This window comes from Cynocephalus volans, chromosome X, assembly GCF_027409185.1.
Source record: "Cynocephalus volans isolate mCynVol1 chromosome X, mCynVol1.pri, whole genome shotgun sequence".
Lineage (NCBI taxonomy): Eukaryota > Metazoa > Chordata > Mammalia > Dermoptera > Cynocephalidae > Cynocephalus > Cynocephalus volans.
In genome coordinates this window covers 180,239,789-180,262,556 of record NC_084478.1, presented here as the reverse complement: position 1 = coordinate 180,262,556, position 22,768 = coordinate 180,239,789, and the positions used below count along the sequence as shown (strand labels likewise).

General features: G+C 47.0%; 1 protein-coding gene across 1 annotated transcript in view; it reads left to right on the top strand.

Annotated features, from left to right (window-relative positions):
* Positions 1-1,502: 1,502 nt before the first annotated feature.
* Positions 1,503-22,768, top strand: part of LOC134368667 (F-box-like/WD repeat-containing protein TBL1X) — a gene marked incomplete at its 3' end in the record, with an annotated part of 37,724 nt that continues 16,458 nt past the window's right edge. The window contains exons 1-7 of the mRNA XM_063085083.1: positions 1,503-1,514; positions 13,344-13,526; positions 15,300-15,567; positions 17,790-17,922; positions 18,283-18,424; positions 19,077-19,140; positions 19,261-19,358. Coding sequence (XP_062941153.1) covers positions 1,503-1,514; positions 13,344-13,526; positions 15,300-15,567; positions 17,790-17,922; positions 18,283-18,424; positions 19,077-19,140; positions 19,261-19,358 — 900 coding nt within the window. The remainder of the gene's footprint in view (positions 1,515-13,343; positions 13,527-15,299; positions 15,568-17,789; positions 17,923-18,282; positions 18,425-19,076; positions 19,141-19,260; positions 19,359-22,768) is intronic.

Genomic DNA, 22,768 nt, shown 5'->3' with positions numbered 1-22,768 from the left:
TGTAGCCTGAAAAAGCAGTGCTTTTTCTCCCAATTAGTAGTCACACTATTTATGTTTTAATTTTGAACACCGCAGAAGCATGTGGGCATTTTTACCCTTGCGGACGGAGCCCTGGGTTTAAAAGTTTGGACAATCCCACTCTAGAACATATTCTCTAAGACATTCCAAGGATGAGAAATCACATGCATGGAACACCAAAGCAAATTCTGGGTATGCCTGGAAGGACTTAGAGCTCAAGGTGCAAAATTCTGCTGGCTAGAGAGGGTCAAAGGATGGACTGAGAGACAAAGCTAGGGGAAAGATCACTTTAAATGCCTGGAAAACTCACAGGAAAGAGAAAGTACATGATAGTCCCTGGACTCAAAATGTACAAACCTTACAGGAAAAAAGAGGGGCACTGAATCACTCAAGGCTCAGATCACTCAAGTTAACACCTCATTCCAGCCAGCTCATTAGCTAACCTAGAGCCTCAGTCTGGGCTCCAGTGTTGCCAGTGGAAGCTGGGTCACCTGTAGGCAGAGGGACAAGAGCCAGAATCTCAGGGAGGCAGCTCCTGGGTCCCAATGGTAAAAGATCGGCCAGAGTTGTGAGCCAGACGTACAGACTCACACAGGATGAAGTATCTGGGGGTACTGGCAATTTCTAGCACACTCGCAAAATCAGTAATATTTGAAGTAACAAAGCTTTGGAGCACAGTAAAGAAGTTCAGGAAGGCTTTCTCTTAGGGAGGCAGCATGCCTCCAAAATGTAAACCAGAGGTCTATTCTGAAATGGGTTCCTGCCACTTGTGTACTGGACACCAACTTTTCTCCATGGACCTCAAGTCTGTGTGTCCATCCGCAGAATCTCCATGGACCTCAAGTCTGGGTGTCCATCGCCAAACTCTGCATGGACCTCAAGTCTGGGTGCCCTTCCCCAGCCTCTCCTTGGACCTCAAGTCTGGGTGCCCATCCCCAACCTCTCCTTGGACCTCAAGTCTGGATGTCCATCCCCAAACTCTCCATGCACCTCTAGACCAGGTGCCCATCCCCAACCTCGCTGTGTACTACAAGTCCGGGTGTCCATCCGCAACCTGTGCATTGACTTCGATACTGATAATTTGGATGGCATGTTTACCAGGCATTTCTTAACCATAATCCCACCCTTGTTATGATCACCATTTTCCTACCACTATCCCTTCTCTCAAAGGAAAACTTCCTGTACCTGTAATTTAATCACTGTCTTACTAAGTCGGCTTGGGCCTCTATAGGAAAATGCCATAGTCTGAGTGCCTTGTAGACAACAGAATATTATTTCTCATTCTGGAGGCTGGAAATCCAAGATCAAGGTGCTGGCAGACTCAGTGCCCTGTGAGGACACACTTCTGGGTTTATAGATGGCACCTTGACCTCTCATGGTGGAAGGGGTGAGGGAGCTCACTGGGGCCTCTCCTATAAGGACACTAATCCCATTCATGAAGACTCCACCCCCATGACCTCCCAAAGGCCCCACCTCCTAACACCATGGCCATGAAGGTGAGGATTTCAGTATATGAATCTGGAGGGGGAGGGGCACAAACTTTCAGACCGTAGTGCTGTTTAATCTAAAAGCGTCAGGATGGTGTTCAAACAGTTCTTTCCTGCTGCCTCCCTGTGTTCAATCCCCTCACCCCACACTCCCTCAGGCATGCACTCCCCACCCCATCAAAGACAGCTCATTCCCCCTCCTCATTTGTTTGTTATAATAACAATAGTTCACATTTATTTAGCACTTACTGTGTGCCAGGCATGCTTCTAAGTCCTTCACAGTTGAAACTATTCTTACCAATCCCTGAGAAGTAGAAATGGCTCCATCCCTCATTTACAGATGAGAAACCCAAGGTGTGGAGAAGTCCAGACTCACCCAGGTCACACTGGGAGGTCATAGAGCTGGCCTTCAGAAAGGGCCATCTGGCTCTGCAGTCTTTCTTATTCATTTGTTTGTTTAAATTGACAAATAAAAATTGTATATACTTACCTTGTACAACATGACATACGCATCACCTCACATCCTTTTTTTGTGGGAGAGGTCTACTCTCAGTGATTTTCAAAATTTAACGCAATTTTATTAACTGTGGCCACAATGATGTACAGTAGATCTCTTGAACTGAAATTTTGTATTCTGTGACCATCATCTCCCCAATACTCCCCCTCCGCCCAGCCCCTGGTAACCACCATTCTCCTTTCTGCTTCTATAAGATCAACTTTTAAAAATTCCACACATGAGCAAGATTCATGCAGCATTTGTCTTTTGGTGCCTGGCTGATGTCAGTTAACTTAATGTCCTCCAGGTTCATTCATAGTGTCACAAGGAGCAGGATTTCCTTCGTCTTTAAGGCTGAGTAGTGTTCCATGTATATATGCCACGTTTTCTTTATCCATTTGTCTGATGACGGCCACTTGAGGTTGTTTCCATATCTGGGCTACTGTGAATACTGCTGCAATAAACAGGAAATGCAGGTGTCTCTTTCACGTACTGCTATCCTTTCCTTTGTATATATGCCCAGTAGTAGGATTGATGGACCACATGGTAATTTTACTTTTCATTTTATGAGGAACCTCAAAAAAATGACTGTTTTCCATAATGGGTGTACTAAATTACATTCCCACCAACAATGTACAACGGTCTTTTCTCACCAAAAACTTCAACTTTGTGATAATAACTTTTCTGACAGGTGTGAGGTGATATCTCATTGCAGTTTTGATATGCATTTCTCTAATGATTAGTGATATTGAGCATTTTTTTCACATACCTCTTGAATCTTCTTCTTTTAAATGATATCCCTTGATTCTATTCATGTGGTGAATTTATTTATTTATTTTCTAACATTAAGGCCTGTGTTCCTGGAGCAAACCTCACTGGGCCAGGACATTCTGTCCTTTCTATGGCTGAACTCAGTTTGTTAATACTTGGATATATTCACATTTATCTTACTGAGAAAAACTGGGCTCTGATGTCTCTTTTTGAATATCCGTGTCAGGTCTGGATCTTAGAGTTATGCTGGCTGGCCTTATACGACAGGTTGGGGCTTTGGAAACTGTTTTCTTAAGGACCTCTTAGTCCCATCTCCTAGTCCATATCTCCCCGTGACCAGTATTTAGGGAACTGTAAAGGGCCAGATAGTAAATATTGCAGTCCCTGTTGTAACCAGGCATCTGTCTTCTAGCACAAAAGCAGCCACTGAAAATAAACAAATATGACTAGCTGTGTTCCAATAACACTTTATTGACAAGAACAGGCAAAGGGCTGGATTAGTCCCACAAGCTGTAGTTTACTAACCCCTGCCCCATACAATCTGAGAATTTCTTCCCCCTTCAGGTGCCAGTGTGTGTCTAGTGAGGATTCTTTCCTGCCTTCCCCTTGAAGACTTCCGTGGTCCTCCTGCTCTCTGATCTTATATTTCCCAACCGCACTTCTTTGCTCTTCATCTGAATTTTTGCCATATTTGCATATGCCTGGGGAATTTTATTAATATGTATTAGTATTCTTAAACTGATGCAGTTACTTCTTCTTAAATGTACAAGTAGATATTAGTATAACTAGTTCTGTTTAGTTCTCTTCTGTTTGCATAACACACATTAGTTCTTTGCACCTTAAAATAAACTACTAAAATTTCAGACGTTTGCTCCCGTGCTGCCTAACATCATTTTGAGTACCACCGGGGATATGGATGCCATGAATGAGTCAGTCCTTCTTGGTGTCCAAGAATACAGCAGTTGTTCCAATTTTCAGTTCCACACATCTCTTGTTGGGTTGTCCCATGGATGGTGGCACTGCCCTGGGTACTAGGGTCAGAAGGATGGGTGAAAAGAGGAGGTCTTGTTGTTTTCTCCCCACCTAGAGAGGATCACGGATACTAAAGCAGTCAGCTCTTGCACAGGCTGATAAATGTAATATTAGAAGTGCCTGCCACGTGTGCACGGAGGGGCCCAGGGGTCCGGGAAAGGGCACACAGAGGAGATGGTATCTGAGCTGGGTCTTGAGTTAGAATTTTTCAGGCAAAGGAGGAAGAAGAGCTTTCCCAGGAACATTAGGAGACTAAGGGAAGGCCCTGAGGCACAGCTAAGCCAGCTTGTGTAGGGAAGAAACCACCTTGGTGAAGGAACCCTTGGATACATGGTGGGAGGGAAGAGGAGGAGGTGCTGGAAACTGGGTCTGGCAGCAGGTGAACACCAGCTCAGACGTTGGACCCAGTCCAGTGAGAAGCCATTGATTCATTTTTTAAGCTAAACCTGGAGGTAGTCTGAGTAAAAAATGACCCAGTTAATAACCTAAATGGTGGCTGTCAAGACCAATCAGCACCTGGGGGAAATGCTTATATCGTGTTATGTAAAAAAGAACAGGGATGCAGTATTCTATGATCATGAGGGTTATACGTAAAAATTAGTATACCTAGAGTAACGGGGCTATAGAGAATTCCCCAGTGTCAGGACAGGAGTTGAGCTGATTGTATAAAAATGTGAGTTATTTCCTCCGTCTTCCAAATTGCTTTCTCAGTTATTTTCAAATTCAAGTTTTTTCTAATTGTGATGTTTAACAGTGCTGTCCACAGTAAATCTCCAGATTGGCATCCATGCTCTTATTTCCTGATTTGCAGACGTTGAATCCCAAATGCACAAGGGTTCCAAACTGCTGGTGATCCCCCTGTGGTGCTGTGGACGAGACTGTTTGAGCCTTGCCTTGCCGAGCGGCCGACTAGAAGCAGGGCTGGGGTTCCCCTCCTCTGCATCCACTGGGCTTCCCGTGGGCGTTTGCAGGAAAGCAGCCTCCCCCACCAGCCCAGGGCCCCTTCACAGGGACCCCTCACCCATGGCCCAGCATTGACCGGGGAGGAAGTAGCAGCCTAGTTTATGACCTGAGTACGCTTTCCCCTCCTGCATGTTTCCCATGCTTAGAGGATATTAAAATTGTCTTGGCAGGGGCTCCCGGCCACAATAGTCAGCCACCCGAGCTGTAGTCAGCTGCCACCCTTGGGGTCCAGGCCACATGTTAGAAGTGAAACCCTGTTTTAATGAGATCCTTCTGGTATTGCCTTTGGACACCCTCCAAGGCAGTTCCATTTTACACTAAATTCCATGGTATGGTGGGTCATCTCGAACAGGTCTGCACGTATAAAAACATTCCCACTGCACTCTGTACTCTAGCAAAATGTGGACAGAATGAGGGTAGGAGTCAGGCCCTGGGCCATGAGGATTTTTTACAAATATATACACACATTGAAATGTAAAGCAGATAGGAACATGCCGAGTGATTTAGACTGCAAAATCAAACAGAATTCTCAGCATGTTTTCGTACATTTTGCTGTTGATGAAGCTGGGGTTTGCATATGCTAAGGATCGCTTCTCTGGCAGCAAATGCTGTTGTCTGGTGAGACCAATCCATCTCTGTAGAAGGGAAGTGAGGGTAGTAAATTAGCTCCAAAGGGAGGATGCAATTTCTAATTCTTGCACCTTTTCTGTTTATTCTTTCTTACTCTGAGAAAGAGTGTGAGCGTGTATTTCCGTGTGTGTTTTCTCCTTGGCTATCTGGCCCAGCTCCCACTATATCTCCACAGCCCTCTCCCGTCTTTATTTTGATCAGTACCCTCCACCACCTTGAGTCACCTTGGCCCCAACCTTGAGAGCAGAGCAGGCACCATTCCAGTTCTGCTGGAAAACCTTTGAGGGCAGTCTAGTATTTCATGGTTCATGACTTCCTGCCACCTCCTGCAAGAACAGAAACTCAGAGCAAAGTTTTATGACCTGTTTACTTCCTGTTTGGGGCTTCTAAGTGGTGGCAAGCACCTGGGCATTTAGGAGACCCTAGACCCTATGTTACAAAAGGTTTCTTTCCTCTTTTAAGAGGATGCCATCTTGAGTCATCAAAGGTTTAAAAACACATTTCAGTAGTGGATGGTGTGTGGGTTAAGAGCATGGATTCAAGGGTCATTTGGATGTTTGCTAGCTGTGTACCCTCAAGGAATCACATAACCACTTCATGACTCAGTTTCCTCATCTGCAACATGAATTTAACTGGACCAATTCGTAAGTTGTCAGATCTCTCTGACTTAATTCATGAAAAGGGCTGATGCACATAGTAAGTACCCACTGTCATTAGCTTTACTGTTGCTGTTTATAAATCTTTCCAAATAATTAATTGGTTTTTGATTCAGGTATAGATTTATGGCTGAAAGTTTTCTGACTGGCACCCTTGTCTAAAAACTCAGTTTCCTAACTGTTGTGCTGTTGTGCCTAAATACTCAAGTCTTGTCTGTCTCCTTGAAAGTCCTTTGTTATGACAATAGTGACAGTCACTTCCTGTCACGCTGGGGTGTAGAAAGGACTCCTGGCTGTGGCCATAATTACCCAGAAGGAAAAGGTGTCCACAGGGGTGAGAGCAGGGTTTCTAAACCTTGGCACTCTTGAAATGTTCTTCCAGATCATTCTTTGTTGAGGTGGACTGTCTTGTGAGTGGTAGATATTTAGCAGCATCCCTGGTCTGTACCTGCCAGGTGCCTACAGCATAAGAACACACACACCCCCATTATGACAACCAAAGATGTTTCCATGTACAAGTTGAGCATCCCTAATTCAAAAGTTTGAAATCCACTATGCTCCAAAATCCAAATCTTTTTAGCACTGACATGATATCAAAAGAGGAAAATCCCACACCTGACCTTATATGACAGGTCATGGATTTCATGCACAAAATTATTAAACATATTGTATAAATTGCCTTCAGACTGTCTGTGTAAGGTATATATGAAAGATAAATGAATTTCTTGTTTAGACTTGGGTTGCGTCCCGAAGATATCTCATTATATATATGCAAATATTTCAAAATCTGAAATCCCAAATCTGTAACATTTCCAATAAGGGATACTCAACATGTATTGCCAAGTGTCTTCTTCTGGGGAACACAACTGCCCTCCTTTGAGAAACTGCTGACCTAGACTGAGAGACCAGAATGAGCAAAGTCATCCTGCAGGAAAGGAGGCATGTGCTTGGAGCAAGGCACGGGAGAGATGACAGCGGAGGTTTGGAAGGCCATGCTGAGGCCGGGGGTTTGCCCAGGCAGGAAGGAGCGCAGTAGGCTGCTTGCGGTGAAACAGCAAAGTTGCTGTGATGGTTTTGTGTTGCATCACGTTATTATCAGGACTGTTAGAAGCAGAGGAATGAAAGAGGGGTTGGGAGAGAGTAAGGATCCAGGATCAGAGTGGTGGCAAACAGAAGAGAAAAGTCAGGTGTATAGCATGGATACGGAGAGAAGAGAGGATCTGGGAGGCTTAGTGATACCATGTATATATGTGTGTGTATATAATTGGGTTAGCATACTCTTCATGTAAGGCAGCAGATAGTAAATATCTTCAGCCTCGGTGTGGGCAGTATGGTCTCTTTTGCAACTACTCAGCTCTGCCCTTGTAGCATGAAAACAGCCATAGACAATACACCAAGTCATGGGTGTGACCATGTCCCAATAAAACTTTAATTATACATACAGTCAGTGGGCCAGATATGGCCTGCGGGCCTCAGTTTGCCAAGCGCCAGTCTAGACCATTTTGAAATAAACAGACTGTGCCCACTGGATAGCTGTCAGTATGTAAGTCTGTTAAATACTCAATACAAGTTCTGTTTTTAATGCCACAATATGGTGCCCTTGGTATTTGTTTCAGCTGAAGATGCAAAACTAACCTCAGAGCTGCCTGAGTATTAAGTGTCTGCTTTTCTCTGTCAAATAAGCAGTATTTCTAAGGGCTGGAGGGTGATAATTTAGCAAAGTTTGCTGATAAATCAGGTCTGCATTAACTGGGCATAATGGGTCAGTGTACAACTGAAATGGTTTGTGAAGCCATTTGTGAAAGTGCTAGAGGTAGGCAGTATTCTAATTTTAAGAAACAAAGTGTGTACTTGTTTTGTTTTGAGTGTGTTTTTATTCCCTAGTGAAGTGAGACAAACTCATGCACAGATTGTTTCCTCTCTTGTGAGACCAAGGCAATTTTCACTACAAACGGACAGGACTCTACTTTTGAAGATCCGACCATTCTTCATAGCATGTGGTTCTTATTTTAAGCCTTCCTCAGTTTATCTTGATTGTGTCTTTTTTTCCTTGGGAATAATTTTGCCTCATCTGGTGGTTGTCTGTTACTTCATATTCTCTAAAGTTTGTGATCAATTGCATGTAGACAGGGACTTTCTTTTCATTGGCAACAATCCAGAAACAAGCAGAAAGACGAGTAGAATAGAGCTGTGGAGAGTGGTCTTTTGGGGGGTAAATTCCTCTGTGTCATTGGTTTTCAACCACAGCAGTGTCAACTGGATAATGTTTGGAGACATTTTTGGTTGTCCCAGTTGGAGTGGATGCTACTGGCATCTAGTGGAAAGAAGCTGGGGACACTGCTCAACAGCCTGCAAAGGCACAGGACAGCTCCCACAGCAAAGAATGATCGAGCCCAAAGGTCAGCTGTGCTACTGCTGTGGAGATGCATCAGGGATACAGTTGCTAAGTGCTGGCAAGCCTGCTGGCTTCCGTAACGCCTTCTGGGTAGCTGAGCAGCAGGCACCAAGGACACTGACTCGTTGCCCTCACATGGATCTTTCATGCATCCACCACCATGCTTTTTTTTTTTTTTTTTTTTTTTTTTTTTGTCTTTTTCGTGACCGGCACTCAGCCAGTGAGTGCACCGGCCATACCTATATAGGATCCGAACCCGCGGCGGGAGCGTCGCCGCGCTCCCAGCGCCGCACCCTCCTAAGTACGCCACGGGCTCGGCCCCACCACCATGCTTTTTGTACTTCTCCCTTTTAACTACTCCTGCACCTGCTGCTGGGGCAGTCCTGAGTGTTGCATCTGCCAATGACATTCTGATCTTTGTGCCTACCTATGTCTTGTTGGGTAGAAGAGATGTGTTGAATGTCCTGGGACAGCTGAGAGGTACAAGTTACAGAAGTCTCACCATGCCAGCAGACTGCGAGCGGATGTGCTCATGAGCCTTGGAGTCCCATTGGAGGGGTGGGACGCTGGCAGTGGTGGAGGTCGTCTCGCCCTGGAAGAGAAGTGTCCTGCCTGGAAGTACACGTCTTCCAGGACAGCACCTTACACAGCACCTGGCCGTGGCCGCCATCTAGCAACTGTGGCCTAAGAGGAAGTAGTCGAGCAGGCCTCAATTACATAGTCCTTGGGCATTGTCTTAGTCTGTACAGGCTGCTATAACAAAATACGTTAGACTGGGTCATTTATAAAAAACAGAAATTTATTGCTTACAGTTCTGGAGGCTGGAAGTCCAAGATCAAGGTGTGGCAGATGCCGTGTCTGGTGAGGACCTGCTTCGTGGTTCACAGACAGTGTCTTCTCACTGTGTCCTCACATGGTGGAACAGGCGAGGGGGCTCTCTGGGGTCTCTTGTATAAGGACACAATCCCATTCATGAGCATGGAGAACACATGACTTAATCAATTCCCGGAGGCCCCAGCTCTTAATACTGTCACAATGGGTATTAGTTCCCACCATGAATTTTGGGGAGACACCAACATTCAGACCATAGCAGACACCTCCCTGATCCAGAATGAATATCAGAACTGGAAAGAGTCCTAGCAGCCATTTCATCCAATGTCTTCATTGTACCAACAAAGAAATGCAAAAAATGATGTTTCCTCTAGCTCGTGGTCTTCTGTCCTGACCCATAAGTGTCTGGGGTCTGGGTGCTCTTGCATCTGGCTCTTCTGTCAGCTCCTTGAGGTCCCGTTTATTGCCACAGTACAGAAGAGGAAACAGAGGCCCAGGCACAGTGAGTGACATGGCTCAGATGCTCGATGACAGGGCACACATAGAAGCCAGAAATCGTGACTGTCCCCAATGTCTTCCCCATCGAGCCCGCCTCCGGCCTCGATGACATCAGACTGGCCAGGAGTCAGCGAGAAAGTCTTACAAGTTAATGGACTGAAAAACCATTGATATAGAGTTCATATACAGATCCATCCAAAGAGATGCAACTAATATGAATTTAAGCAACTAGGAGAACTTCTTTGAATAGGGATATAGAACATACAGACTGCGAGTCTTTATGGAGGTGCCTAATTTCCAGTCATGATTACCCGCTCTCTCCAGTAGAAGACCCAGGCTAATCAAAAATGTTCAAGGTCATGGTACCCTGTAGAGCTTTATCCTGCCTTTTCCTCGTCATTCAGCTGCCATGGGGAAACTCGTTCTAGCAGACAGTTTTCAGCTCAGACTCCTAGACCCTCAGCCCATCTTTACTGCTTCGTCCCTTTTTCAAGAAGACTCAAATCAGTACCATCATCAATGCAGTCTAGAGTTGGAATCCCCACCAAAGAGCATCATCCCGTAAAGGTAAGAAAGTGATGCAGTCAAACCATATACTCAACACTTAAAACCCCAGAGCAAGAGAGAAATAAGGGGCGTACTCAGGTCTGTGGTTAGAAATAGAAATGGGCTCTGCATCCATTTGCATGTTATCTGGCCCTGCAGTGATGCTGCTGGTCAGAGCTGCCAGCCGTGCAGCCGGGCAGCAGGTGGGAGTGCCATCTGCGTCAGCCTAGAGGCTGCAGGAATTCTGCTTCCTGTGCCTGCGGGTCTTACAATGTAGGGTAAAAGGATGAATCTTGGAATTACAGGGTCTAGGGTTCAAATTCTAGATCAGCCTCTCATCACAGGTGTGAACCTTGGGCAAGTTACCTAATTTCTCCAATAGTTTTCCTTCTTTTGTGTAAAACAAAGACAGTACCGGCTCTGAACAGCTGATGTAAAGATTTAGGTAATGAGTACAAAGCTCCCAGATTTGGCTAAAGGTAGCAATGCAGTCAGGATCAGCTGTGCTTCTCGGAGCATGCATCCTTAAACATCAGTTCTGTGGCCCGGTGTTGCATGAGAGAACGAATGAATGAATGAGTGAGTGAATGAGTGAAATACAGACAGTCCCTGGCTTGCTATGGTTCAATTTATGATTTTTTGACTTTACGGTGGTGCAAATGTGATTCAGTAGAAATCGTACTTTGAGTTCTCATACAGCCATTCTGCTTTTACTTTAAATATGATTTTCAGTAAATTACGTGAGATGTTCAACACTATATTATAAAACAAGCTTTCATGAGGTGATTTTGCCCACCTGTAGGCTAATGTAGTTGTTCTGAGCACATTTAAGGCAGGCGAGGCTAAGCTGTGATGTTTGGTGGGTTAGGTGTATTAAATGCACTTTGGACTTTCAGTATTTTAACACGCGATGTTTTATCAGGACATGACATCATTGTAAGTCGAGGAGCATCTGCACACCAGAAGCCGGACTTCTCTTGCACAATTGCTCCAGCAGTTACTGAGATTTGTTTGTCAGGAGCCCTCATCAGCAGTGAATGCTGTGCTCTGAAGCGTTTAGTAGATGTTTCTCGACAGTGTTTTACAGTGACTAAGTACAGTGTCCCACTGCCGGGGTGTGGAGCTCAGCCCCACCCCTACCAGCTCAGCGATGTGTGCCCATCAGTCACCCTTGATAGATCTCGGGGACTTATTCTGTGAATGGGGAAGCAGAGGAATAAGGGAAAGATGGCAGAGGGAACGACTGCCAGGAGGCTTGAGTGAACTCGAATAAAGCCCCAGAAGCAGTGCCAGGCTGAGAGTGGGTGCCCTGTGAAGGCTGGCTGTCATTATTATTAGGACTGCAGTGTCATAGCCCTGCATGAGGTCTTTTCAGGATACCAGGAGGGTGAGACATAGCCCTCCATCCATTGATCAGCCTTGCTGGAAACCTGGACGAGGAAAGCCTGGAGCTATAACGCTGCACAGCATGGTGGAGATACAGGGGAGTCACTGGTTGAACGCAGGGGTGGCTTGTTTTGTTTTGCTAGGAGTGGGTCAGGGAAAGGAAGGTGGGTAAAGAGAAAGAAAACAGGGGAGAAGGGAAAGGTAAGGTCTACTGTAAAGGGCCTGTGCTTGTATCCTCTAAAAACGCAGAAGAGAGGAAGCCTTGCAACCTAATTTATGTATGGTTTTGTAAAGAATTACAGGGCTGTATGCAACTGAGTGCAGAATTAATGACATCTACCACGTTTGTTCCGTCCCGTCAATATAAACTACCTATTTTACACATCCGTTATTACCCGGAGATGAGGGAGGGACGGGATGGATTGGGGAGGAGCGAGTGGATAGGGAAGTGAGAAGGGGATGGGGCAGGAGAGCACAGACACAGACGCCTCCTTTCATGGAGGTGTGCTCCCATCTAGTGAGACTTTGGTTTATTGCAAAGTCAGTTCGATTTGGATAACGGGAGGCAGCAGGGCTGATGATATTGCATCTGATGAGAGCCGAGCCCACGCGCTCCCGATCCCGCTGCCTCTGTTCGGGTGACTGAGAGAGGGTGGAAGGGAAGCAATTGCCAGGCCAGGTGGAAAGGCACCCACCTGCTCGGGTAACCAGGGGCTAAGCCTGCAAACTGGCAACGTCGCCGTAAACAGTGGGCAGAACAAAGTCAGGAGGAGTGGTCACTTTGAGAACCCTTGCTGCCCGATCAGCAGACAATAGAAACGGAGTGAGAGGCCCTGCCCCACCTCTGGCCGAGGAGCCCAGCATGGGGGTCCAGGTTACTCGAATCCCCCCACAGCATTCACCTCCCTGGGATTATGAGCCCTCGAGCACCCCAGGGCCGCCTGTGGGCCACACGGGGCGATCAAGCCCCACCAGACTAGGCTGCCTGTTTTACCTGCAGCTGCGCAGATTCCCCCACCGACAGCAGGGGGCCACTTTCCTGTCCTTAAGGAGGGGCTGTTGCAGCTTCCCCGCTGCCCTCAGACCCCTACGTGGACCCCCAGCACCTCCTTCCATGCCTCATGCCACTGCCTTCTTTTCGCAACGCCGCTGTCATCCACACGCAGTAGCCATCCTGGCTCTTCTGAACTTTTCCTTAAAAACCTTCATCCAAAATTCCTTTGAGTTGCCAAGCAGCTTCCCACACAGGCAGTAACGGAGACACATTGGGGGAGGAAGGGGACACAGAGAGGCTGCGGCACTGAGCTCCTGCAAAGAATATGTGAACCGAGGGGTCGGGGAACGCCCAGAGTGGAATTTCTGCAAGAGACAGCCATCCAGGGCACGTGGGGCTGCCTCCACTCTGTTCCCTTTTGCTTCTTAATAGCACTGAAAGGGTCCTCCCATGAAGGCATCTCATCCATTCCACAGTCTTCCTTGATCTCACACTCGTCTCTCTCCCCCTGCACTTTCCTGCCTGCCTGACTCCACATCGGAAGCCGGGAGTCCTGCAGCAGTGTCCACCCCGTTAATGAAGCGTGGTTCAAATCCGCGCCGCCCCCTTCAGAGCTGGCTGGCTGTGCCCGCTCTTCCAGCTCTGGTCTCACCTGCCTGTCCTCCCTCTCGCTGCAGGTTTTTCCCACTCGGCCTTCACGTTCGGGATCGAGAGCCACATAAGCCAGTCCAACATCAACGGGACGCTGGTGTCGCCCGCCGCCCTCATCTCCATCCTGCAGAAGGGGCTGCAGTATGTGGAGGCTGAGATCAGCATCAACGAGGTACGTGAGGGGTGCGGGGCTGGGCTTCCCAGCAGCGGGGGGCTCGGGACCCCGGTCCAAAGCCCGCGTGTGCTTCCTGCAGGCGTCTGAGAGCAAGCTGGGGTTGCTTGTTTGGTTTTTGATACACTTTGAGCATCCCAAATCCGAAATCCTAAATGGTCCAAAATCTGAAGTTTTTGAGCGTCAGTTTGATGCTCAGAGGAAATGCTCACTTGAGCATTTCAGATTTTGGATTTTCAGATTTGGGGTGCATAACCAGTAAGTGTAATGCAAATATTCCAAACTCAGAAATAATTTCACATTGTGAAACGCTTCTGGTCCCAAGCATTCCTGGGAGCCTGACAGAGGGACAGTCAGGGACAGAGAGATGATGGCCCTGTGTTAAAGTGACTTCAGGTGCTGGTTTCACGACTGTGCTCCTTGTGGAGCTGATCCGGGGAAAGATGGAACAAAAACCATCAATTAAAATCATACAGATTCTCTTGTATCCCCTCCCACCTTCTAGATTGGAGCTGTGCCGATTTGATAGGAATTTTGAAAGTCAGTTATTTGGGTTTTAAGCAGTTCCCTTCTCCTCCCTGGCCCCTTCATCTGTGCTCTCGGGATTCAGCTGAGTCCCACGGATGAGTCCACGAGTCCCAGCTCTGTCCTGCCTTCCTCAAGTTCAGAGCACACAAAAATGTGTTTGTCCGTCCACCAGGCAGCACCCTGAGCACTGCGGGTTTCATGTGATTCGAGTATTTAGAAAGCACGTCTTACTTTTAAGTGTGTACAGAAATTTTTTTGATAGTACCAGAGAATTGAAGGATGTTCAGACAAAAATGTGAATCAGAGGCCCAGACTGGAGCCTACTCGGGAGAGCGTGGTGCTGACAACACCAAGTCAAGGGTGATCCCCTTACCGGTCATCTTTTAAAAAAAACAAAAAATGTGAATCAGAACTAAACGAGGTCATTGTGGGTTGTATCGTGGCTGTATTCGGTCTAAACCCTGAACCCAGGGCATCGTTTCAAGTAGCTGTAAGTGCTTATTTTATTAGATCAGATGGGCACGTGCACCAGGAAGGAAATCCTGAATGCTGCAGGCATCTCTAAATCGGGGCCGATGCTTCCAAAGACTTACTCCTCCCACAAAAGTGGGTTCTAAGAGATTCCACACTTGCCATGGCACCAGGCAGGGTTTCTCCTGCTCAGCACAATGTACATTTGTGGCTGGACCCTGCTCTGTGGTGGGGACTGTCCTGTGCACTGGAGGATGTGGACCAGCATCCCTGGTCTCCACCCACCAGCTGCCAGTAGACCCCCCGCCAAGTGGTGACAATGAAAAATGTCTCCAGTCATTCCCTGATGTCCCCCAAGGAGACAAAATTACTCACCCCATACACAACCCCTGCCCCTGTTGAGAATCCTTGCATCAGGGATATAGCACTTTTTCTAGGAATAAAGGAGACACGTTCACATGTCCTTAATGCCCCAGTTCAGGTTGACTCTTACCAAATATCAGTCTCCCTCGGGACAGCCATCATACCTAGTTCTTCATCAACGGTTCCCCTTGTCCACCTCCCTGTCCTTGGCCCACCATGGAGTCCCTCTGCCCTGCCCCTACAGTCCAGGCACCTGCTTGGTTCCACCGACCCCCGACCCCTGCCCCTGAGCTCCCAGGCGTCTCAGTTTCTGGGCCACCTTCCTGCACCTCTCCCACCTGGAAGGCAGAGTCTGGTCCTGGAGGTCCTCTTTTGCGGGTGCTGACGGCTGCCCTTGGCTTACTTTCCCAGGATGGCACGGTGTTTGATGGCCGCCCCATAGAGTCCCTGTCCCTGATAGACGCCGTGATGCCCGATGTGGTGCAGACGCGGCAGCAGGCGTTCCGCGAGAAGCTCGCACAGCAGCAGGCCAGTGCGGCGGCCGCAGCGGCAGCAGCAGCGGCTGCAGCAGCAGCCACGGCAGCCACGGCAGCCACGGCAGCAGTTTCCCAGCAAAATCCACCAAAGAACGGAGAGGCCACGGTCAACGGGGAGGAGAACGAGCACACGCAGTATGTAAGTGTGGGGCTTCTGGCGCTTTATTGTGCTTCTAAAGCTGGGCGAATGCAACGACTTCTTAGAGATCTGCCCGCTGTCAACTTCTCACCAGTTGCTTTCCAGTGCTTGCTTACTGTCTGGCCGGAAGACCTTCAGGTTCCCTGTTTGTCACCAAAATCCTTAGACCCGACCTTCTCGACACACATCCTGGATTTTATGAAATCCTGCTGCCCTGCTCCTTAGGGCTCACGTGTAACAGGGACAAGTACCAGATGCTCACTGTCCAACATAAGCAAGTATCTCTCTCAGCCTTCCATGCAGAGGGTTTTCAGCCAAATTATGGTCTAGTAGTCGAGCCCACGGTCAGTGCAAGGGCACCACGCCCCGGACACCAGGCATCATCTTACTTGGTCATTGCAAAACCCCGGGAGGTTAGACCTGTTAGCTAATCGCCCAAGAGTATGCAGCAGATGAGTCAGAGCTCGACAGTCATATCACAAAACTTGCTCAGGCCCGGTGCACCTTCCACCAACTAACTCCCACATCAGAAAATCTATTTAAAACTAGAACAACAGAGACAAAAGAGGTGCCCTGTCCTGGGACCCAAAGTCAGAATGCAAGGCATGCCTGTGCCCCATCCAGGACCTGAGCCATTCTGCCACCCCTCTGGTCTGAGGTCGGCTCCTTACCCGTTCCCCATCTCTGGTCTGTTCCTCTGGAGGCTGTTCCCTGCTGTGGCCGTGGGAGTGGGAGTTCTTCTGCCCAGGCTGCGTCTGGGCACTGACCCCTGCCCCAGGGAGCCCAGCCTCCTTCTCTTGCTCGTGCACGTGGCTAATACACCCTGGCTCACTGCTCTTAAGTTCTGCAGCAGCCGCCTCGACCCCCTTCTCAGCACCTCACACCTGGTATGCAGACCAGCCTGTCGGGGCTGGAGCGTGCCACGGCTGCCTGTGGATAAGTGAGCACGTGACAGCCTCCTCTGCACGCCTCTATAGAGTCCCAGGCCCCCACTACACGGCTGGCTGGGACGCCAGCTGTCCTCTCGCCATCACCAGGGGATGGATCCACCAAACTTGGAAGATCATTATGCTTTTCTTCATCTTCTCCCAGCCACATGGGAACTTGGGAAGCATAAAAGAAGTAGCGTTTTTACACAGCCTCACTGTTCCTGAGGGTAGGCTGTGAAGATTTTGTGTCATTATTCTCAATCCAAGCAGGGTCACCAGGCATTTTCATATTTTTATGTGGTGACCCAGAAGCAGTGGATCTTAGGTTACTTGCCACTGAGAAGTGAGTCCTTCTCTTCCTGGGGTTTTGCACCAAAATACCTGAACAAGAAGATGTAACAGCAGACTCAGCTCTACACTGCATTACAAAACTCTCAGCTGCTGCTGACTGTGTGCTGATTAGATCGGACTGCTGCCTTCTCTTTCCCGTAAAGCAGGGGCTACTAAACTTTCCCTAAGGGGCCAGACAGTGGCTGTCACAGGCGTTCAGAGCCAGGCAGTCTCTGTCACAGTGACCCAACTCTGTCTTGAAATGCAGAAGCAGCTGTCCTCTTCTGCTCAGGCTGCTGTGACAGAGCACCGCAGATCTGCGGCAGAAACAGCCAACATTTCTCCCCACAGGCCTGGAGGCTGCAAGTCTGAGCTCAAGGTGAGGCAGGCTGGTTCCTCCTGAGTCCTCTCTCCTTGGCTAGTAGACACCATCTTCTCCCTGTGTCCTCACATGGTCGTCCCTCTGTGTGTGTCTGTGTCCTAATCTCCTCTCCTTATAAGGACATCAGTCGTATTGGATTAAAACCCTCTCTAGCAACCTCATTTTACCTTAATCACCTCTTTAAAGACCCTGTCCCCAAATAAAGTCACTGTCTGAGGTACTGGGGACACGGTTCATCCCATAACAGTTGCTGCAGGTAATGCATAAATATGTGGGCGTCAGTAAATAACTTAAACGTTGTTTATGAGGAGAGGCTGCAGCAGGCTAGGTTTTGGCCCATGGGTCTTAGTTGACTGGCCCCAATTTTAAGGAATAAATTAGTATATTCCTCACTCAAATTTGAAGACTGGCAAAATACAAAGAGACATAAAATACCCAATCACACAAAGCCATGATTTAGTTATAATCGTCCGAGATGGTAACGCCTAGTACATAAAAACAAGGTGTTCCTAAAACAGAAGCCCCCTGAGAATGAGTTTCTTTTGTATTGATAAGCCACGTGCCTTTTTGTGTTTCCTACAACAGATAATCACTTGAAACCCATGGAAATTGACGGGGACGTTGAGATTCCACCCAAAAAAGCCAAAGTCCTTCGGGGCCATGAGTCCGAGGTGTTCATTTGTGCCTGGAACCCTGTCAGCGATCTGCTGGATTCTGGGTGAGGATGTCAGGTGGGGGACGCTCCAGGGTCAGGGGAATCCCTGCTCGTCTCTGGCATTCAGCCTCGAGGGACACATGCTGTTGTCTGATCTCCTGTGTCACGTCTTCCTGACATGAGCAGATCCGGAGCGGGTCCTGTGCACTCCACAGCTCTGTGTGTCTCGGATTGTGAAGTTGACATTCCTCGCTGTGTTGTCGGATTGTAAAGTCGATATTTCTCACCGTGTTCTGCATGGGATAGGGAGCAAAGACATTTAAAACTGCTAAATGCAGAGATGGGGAGAAGGGGGGGTGCATGGGAGGGGTGGAAAGAGCTGTTCCCACCAAGAGCTGAGGTGCGTGTGTTTTTATTCTGCAGGTCTGGAGACTCGATGGCCAGGATATTGAACCTTAATGAACACAGCAACGGGGACTCCACCCAGCTTGTGTTTAGGCACTGTATACGGGAGGGGGGACACGATGTCCCCAGTAACAAAGATATCACCTCACTGGACTGGAACGTAAGCATCTTCCACACCCAGGCCCCTTGAAATGTCAGGGTGCGGTGGCCCTGCCCTGAGCTGCGGGCTCACAGGTGCCCCCCCATCTCCAAGAGCTCCTGCTGAGGCCATGGCGGGCACAGAACGAGCTGGGTGTTGGGTGGCCGTGCCTTCCCATGGTCAGCACGCATGAGCGAGTCGAGCCTGATGGCGCTGTGAGGGGGACCTCACGGCGTGAACGTGGGACCCCAGGATGGCTCAGCTGGGGAGCTGTGACAAGCAGCCAGGAATGCAAACTTTCCACCTTGAGAGCTCAGGACCAGCTGCTATGTGCATTTATACATGGGACACACGCCGTTCAACTTCTTTTTGTTTTCTGCAAAGTCCTAGGATGACTTTCTGTAGGTATTTTAAATTCTGTCCTTAATTAGACAGCACACAATGTGAGTTGTTCCAGTGTGGCTTTCTTGCTTACTGGTCCACATGCCTTGCATTTAATTTAACAGCAGTGTGTGCTGACGTAGTCAGAGATAACCCATTAGTCTCTTAACGTGGCATCAGTTATCAGCTTAGGAATATTCTAGACTTCGGATCCTGGCGATTTCTGTGTGCTTTTCTGGTGCCACCACTACTAAGCTGCTTCTGTGGGTTTGTGTCTCTTTCTGGCCCGCAGAGCGATGGGACACTTCTGGCCCCAGGTTCATACGACGGTTTTGCAAGGATATGGACGGAAGACGGTAAGTCCTGCGTCTGTCGTGTTGGGGTTGGACAGGACCTGCTTCTGTATGTAACCGTGAAGTGAACAGACCATGACTTTGAAGTCAACATGTTTGTCTATATTTTTTTTTACATAACAGGTATCCTGGCCAGCACCTTAGGCCAACATAGAGACCCCATCTTTGCCTTGAAATGGAACAAAAAGGGGAATTATATTTTGAGTGCTGGTGTAGACAAAGTGAGTATTAACTTAAAACACATACTTTCGATCTATACATGTTTATTTTCAGTCTCCAGATAACACGGTGTTTTCTTTGAATTCTTAGGCTTTCTCCTTCCCATTAAGAAATCCAAAGGACCTGTATAGGTTTTGTTTTTGTAATTTTGATCTTAGTGTTAATTTATAGCACGTAATCTCTGTCAGTAAATTCCACTGTTCTACAGACCTCTGTGCAAAGTGTCCCTTCTTTTGAGGTTCATAGTTCAATGATAAAGAGAGGAAAATCTCCAGACTGTGTTTATCAATGGCTGGACAGAGCAGGTGGTGTGGGTGTGCTCTGTGTAAACTTTCACCCCTAGAGTGATGTTAGTGACACAGACAGTTCTCTTAGCAGACTTCTGCTCTCCTAATTTGATAAGCTCCTGCTTCCCACTGTAGACTACACATTTCCTGAGCAGGAGTAAAATGGACCCAGGGACAGGGCACTGTCCCCTGACCGGCCACGGAGCCAAAGTGGGACTCCCTTACTCTGCACTTGGACAGGGCTGCCAGAGAGACGTGATGGCATTAGAGCCAGGTGCCTCTCGAAGCCATCATGGGGTGGAAGATCCCAGAACAAAGAGGAAGGAGACATAGAACCATTCCCCCACAGAAACTACACTGGTTTCATGATAGTTTGAAAACTTTACTCTGTTACTGCTTTCTGTTCATTCAAATTGTAAAATTTAATATAAAATAATAAACGAACTCTAAACATCATCACACTCTTGGAGAAGTCATGGGTGCACTTGGCAGGGTACAGCCCACACAGGCCATAACTGGCCCATCACCTGTTCTTTTAATTAAATTTTATTGATACACAGCCACTCCCATTTGTTGAGAATTGTCGGTGGCTGCTTTCACGCCTTAGTGGCCGAGTTGAGCACTTGCAACAGAAGACCATTGGCCCTCAAAGCTTAAGGTATTTACCAGGTGGCCTGTGACAGAAAAAGAGTGCCAGCGCCTGTATGTGGATATAACTGTGTAGGTCAATGAATCATTTGTTCCTTTTCTCTATATTTAAGCCAAGAAACTCTTCATTCAGACTTTGGAGACTAATTTATTATAATATAAGAAAAGATAAGCTGCTGTGGTTGACACACTATATGTGTCATGTAACTACCATCAAATTTTTCCCAAGATGTTCTAGTTCAAGTAATACGCATACACAGCACTCTGTCATGCCTTCAGCAGGCCATCGGTAACTGCCACTTGAATTATGAAAATAATTCATGAAAATGATGGCTAATATTTACAGCAAGCACTTTACTACTATGTGTGTTAACCCATCCGATACTCTCAAGATCGAGGCAGGCATTAGTATGATTAATCCCATTTTACAGAGGAAGAACTGGAGCCCCAGAGAGGTTTATTAACTTGTCTAGTGACACACAGCTGGTGCAGCGTGGCAGAGGATGAGGCCCCGGCTTACCAGTAACTCTGCCCTCTGACTTGCCGAGCATTCTAAATCGTTTCCTGGCCTCCTTCTCACCTGGTGGATCTTTTATTTTACATTCATTTGTGCGTTTCTCACCGATTATTTATTTTGACTCTACCAAGTGACGGACTGTACGATCAGTAAAATGTGTATTTGGAATCATGTTAGTCTTTTGGTTCATATATGTCCCTCTTTACTCCTTAGTCAACCATGGCAGGAATAATAACAGTGTCCTTGAACATAATACCCATGGAGAAAATGTAATTTATGAGGATGCTGGTGTGACCTTCAGTGTATGCTTAACCCAAAGTGACAAAAATATATTTCACAGTCTCAAAGCTTTTGTGAAATGTTTTCTTCGGTTCAATGTATATTTAACATACACGTCAACTAAATGTTCCAGTGACTGATTGCAGTATGTGAAATTGTATCAGACATTTGTGAGTGTACTTACAGTTTGACCCGTGAACAGCACAGGTCCACTTATACATGGAACATTTTTGGTCTGGTAAATACTGCACAATGCTATAAATGTATTTTTCTCTTCCTTATGATTTTCTTAATAACATATTCTTTTCTCTAGCTTATTTTATTGTAAGAATACAGTATATACTATATATAACATAGAAAACATGTTTTAATTGAATGTTAATGTTATTGGTAAGGAGCCAGATCAATAGTCGGCTATTAGTAGTTAAGTTTTGGGGAAGGCAAGAGTTACACGTGGATTTTCAACTGTGTCCGGGTCGGTACCCTAAGCCGCACGTTGTTAAAGGACCGATTGTACTCACAATATATAATCCAAATTTGTTTGTGCTTGACAAATTAAGAAAACAGTTGCAGACAGTGACATGTGGTCCTGAGCTGACCCCAAATGTAGGAATACCATGTTTAAAAGACACTTGCTGCTCTGAGTGATTCCTCTTAACCTTTCTACAATCAGACCAAAACATAACCTGTTCTTAAAATGAAATCTTTATGAAGTCCCACTGACAGACAGGTGTAAAGTTTCCAATGACGTTGAAACTTCCGGTTAATGAAGACTTAATTCCAATGGTATTTATGCAGCTGCCCCTGGCTGCTGCTTTAAGTATGTTCCTAGCATCAGTAAGTTCATCATAATTCACGATTTACTTTGTGTTCCGAGGTGCTGATTACCTTTTTCCTTACTGTAGACCCATAAATCAGCACCTGACCTGGGCGTAATCCGATGGCTTTGCCACATCTCGTGCTCCTGGTTCATGGAGTGTTGGTCAGGGGAATTTCCAGAAATGTCTGTTTGTGCAGCTGTTCATTTGGAAAACTGCTGAAAAGACATTTAGATATGTTTTGATACAGGTTTTTTAGCGTCTTGGGATGAGGGGGAATCACCATTGATTTGGGTAGTTTTCTCAGGTATCAGTTAAGGCTGCTGTGTCCGCTGCAGTAGCCACCAGCTCATGTGGCTATAGTTCATCACATGTGGCCGTCCAAACTGCTTTGTGTAAAACACGCTGTGATTCCAAGCTCTAGGATGGGGGGCAAGAAAGAATGTCAGATACCTCATTAATATTTTTCTATACTGATTACGTGTTGAAACAATAGTAATTTGGCAATATTGGAGTGAAATAATATACACTGTTAATGAATTTACTAGTTTCTTTTTTCTTTTTAATGTGGTGAATGTAAAATTAAAAATTAGTGTAGTGACTCACATGATGCCTCTATGGGACACTGCTAGGCAGTTAGCTTATTTGGGGAGAGCACGGTGTCACACCAAGGTCAAGGTTCACATCCCCTTACCAGCCAGCCATTAAAAACCCCCAAACTACAGAGAAAAGAACACTCCCCTCTACTTCCCCTTCTCCTAATAATATGACCTCTCCTCATCCTGAACTTCCTACAGCTTCCCTGAAAAATTAAAGGAATAGGTCTATTGGACTGTGCTGGTTTAGAAGGAATAAGGGCCCAC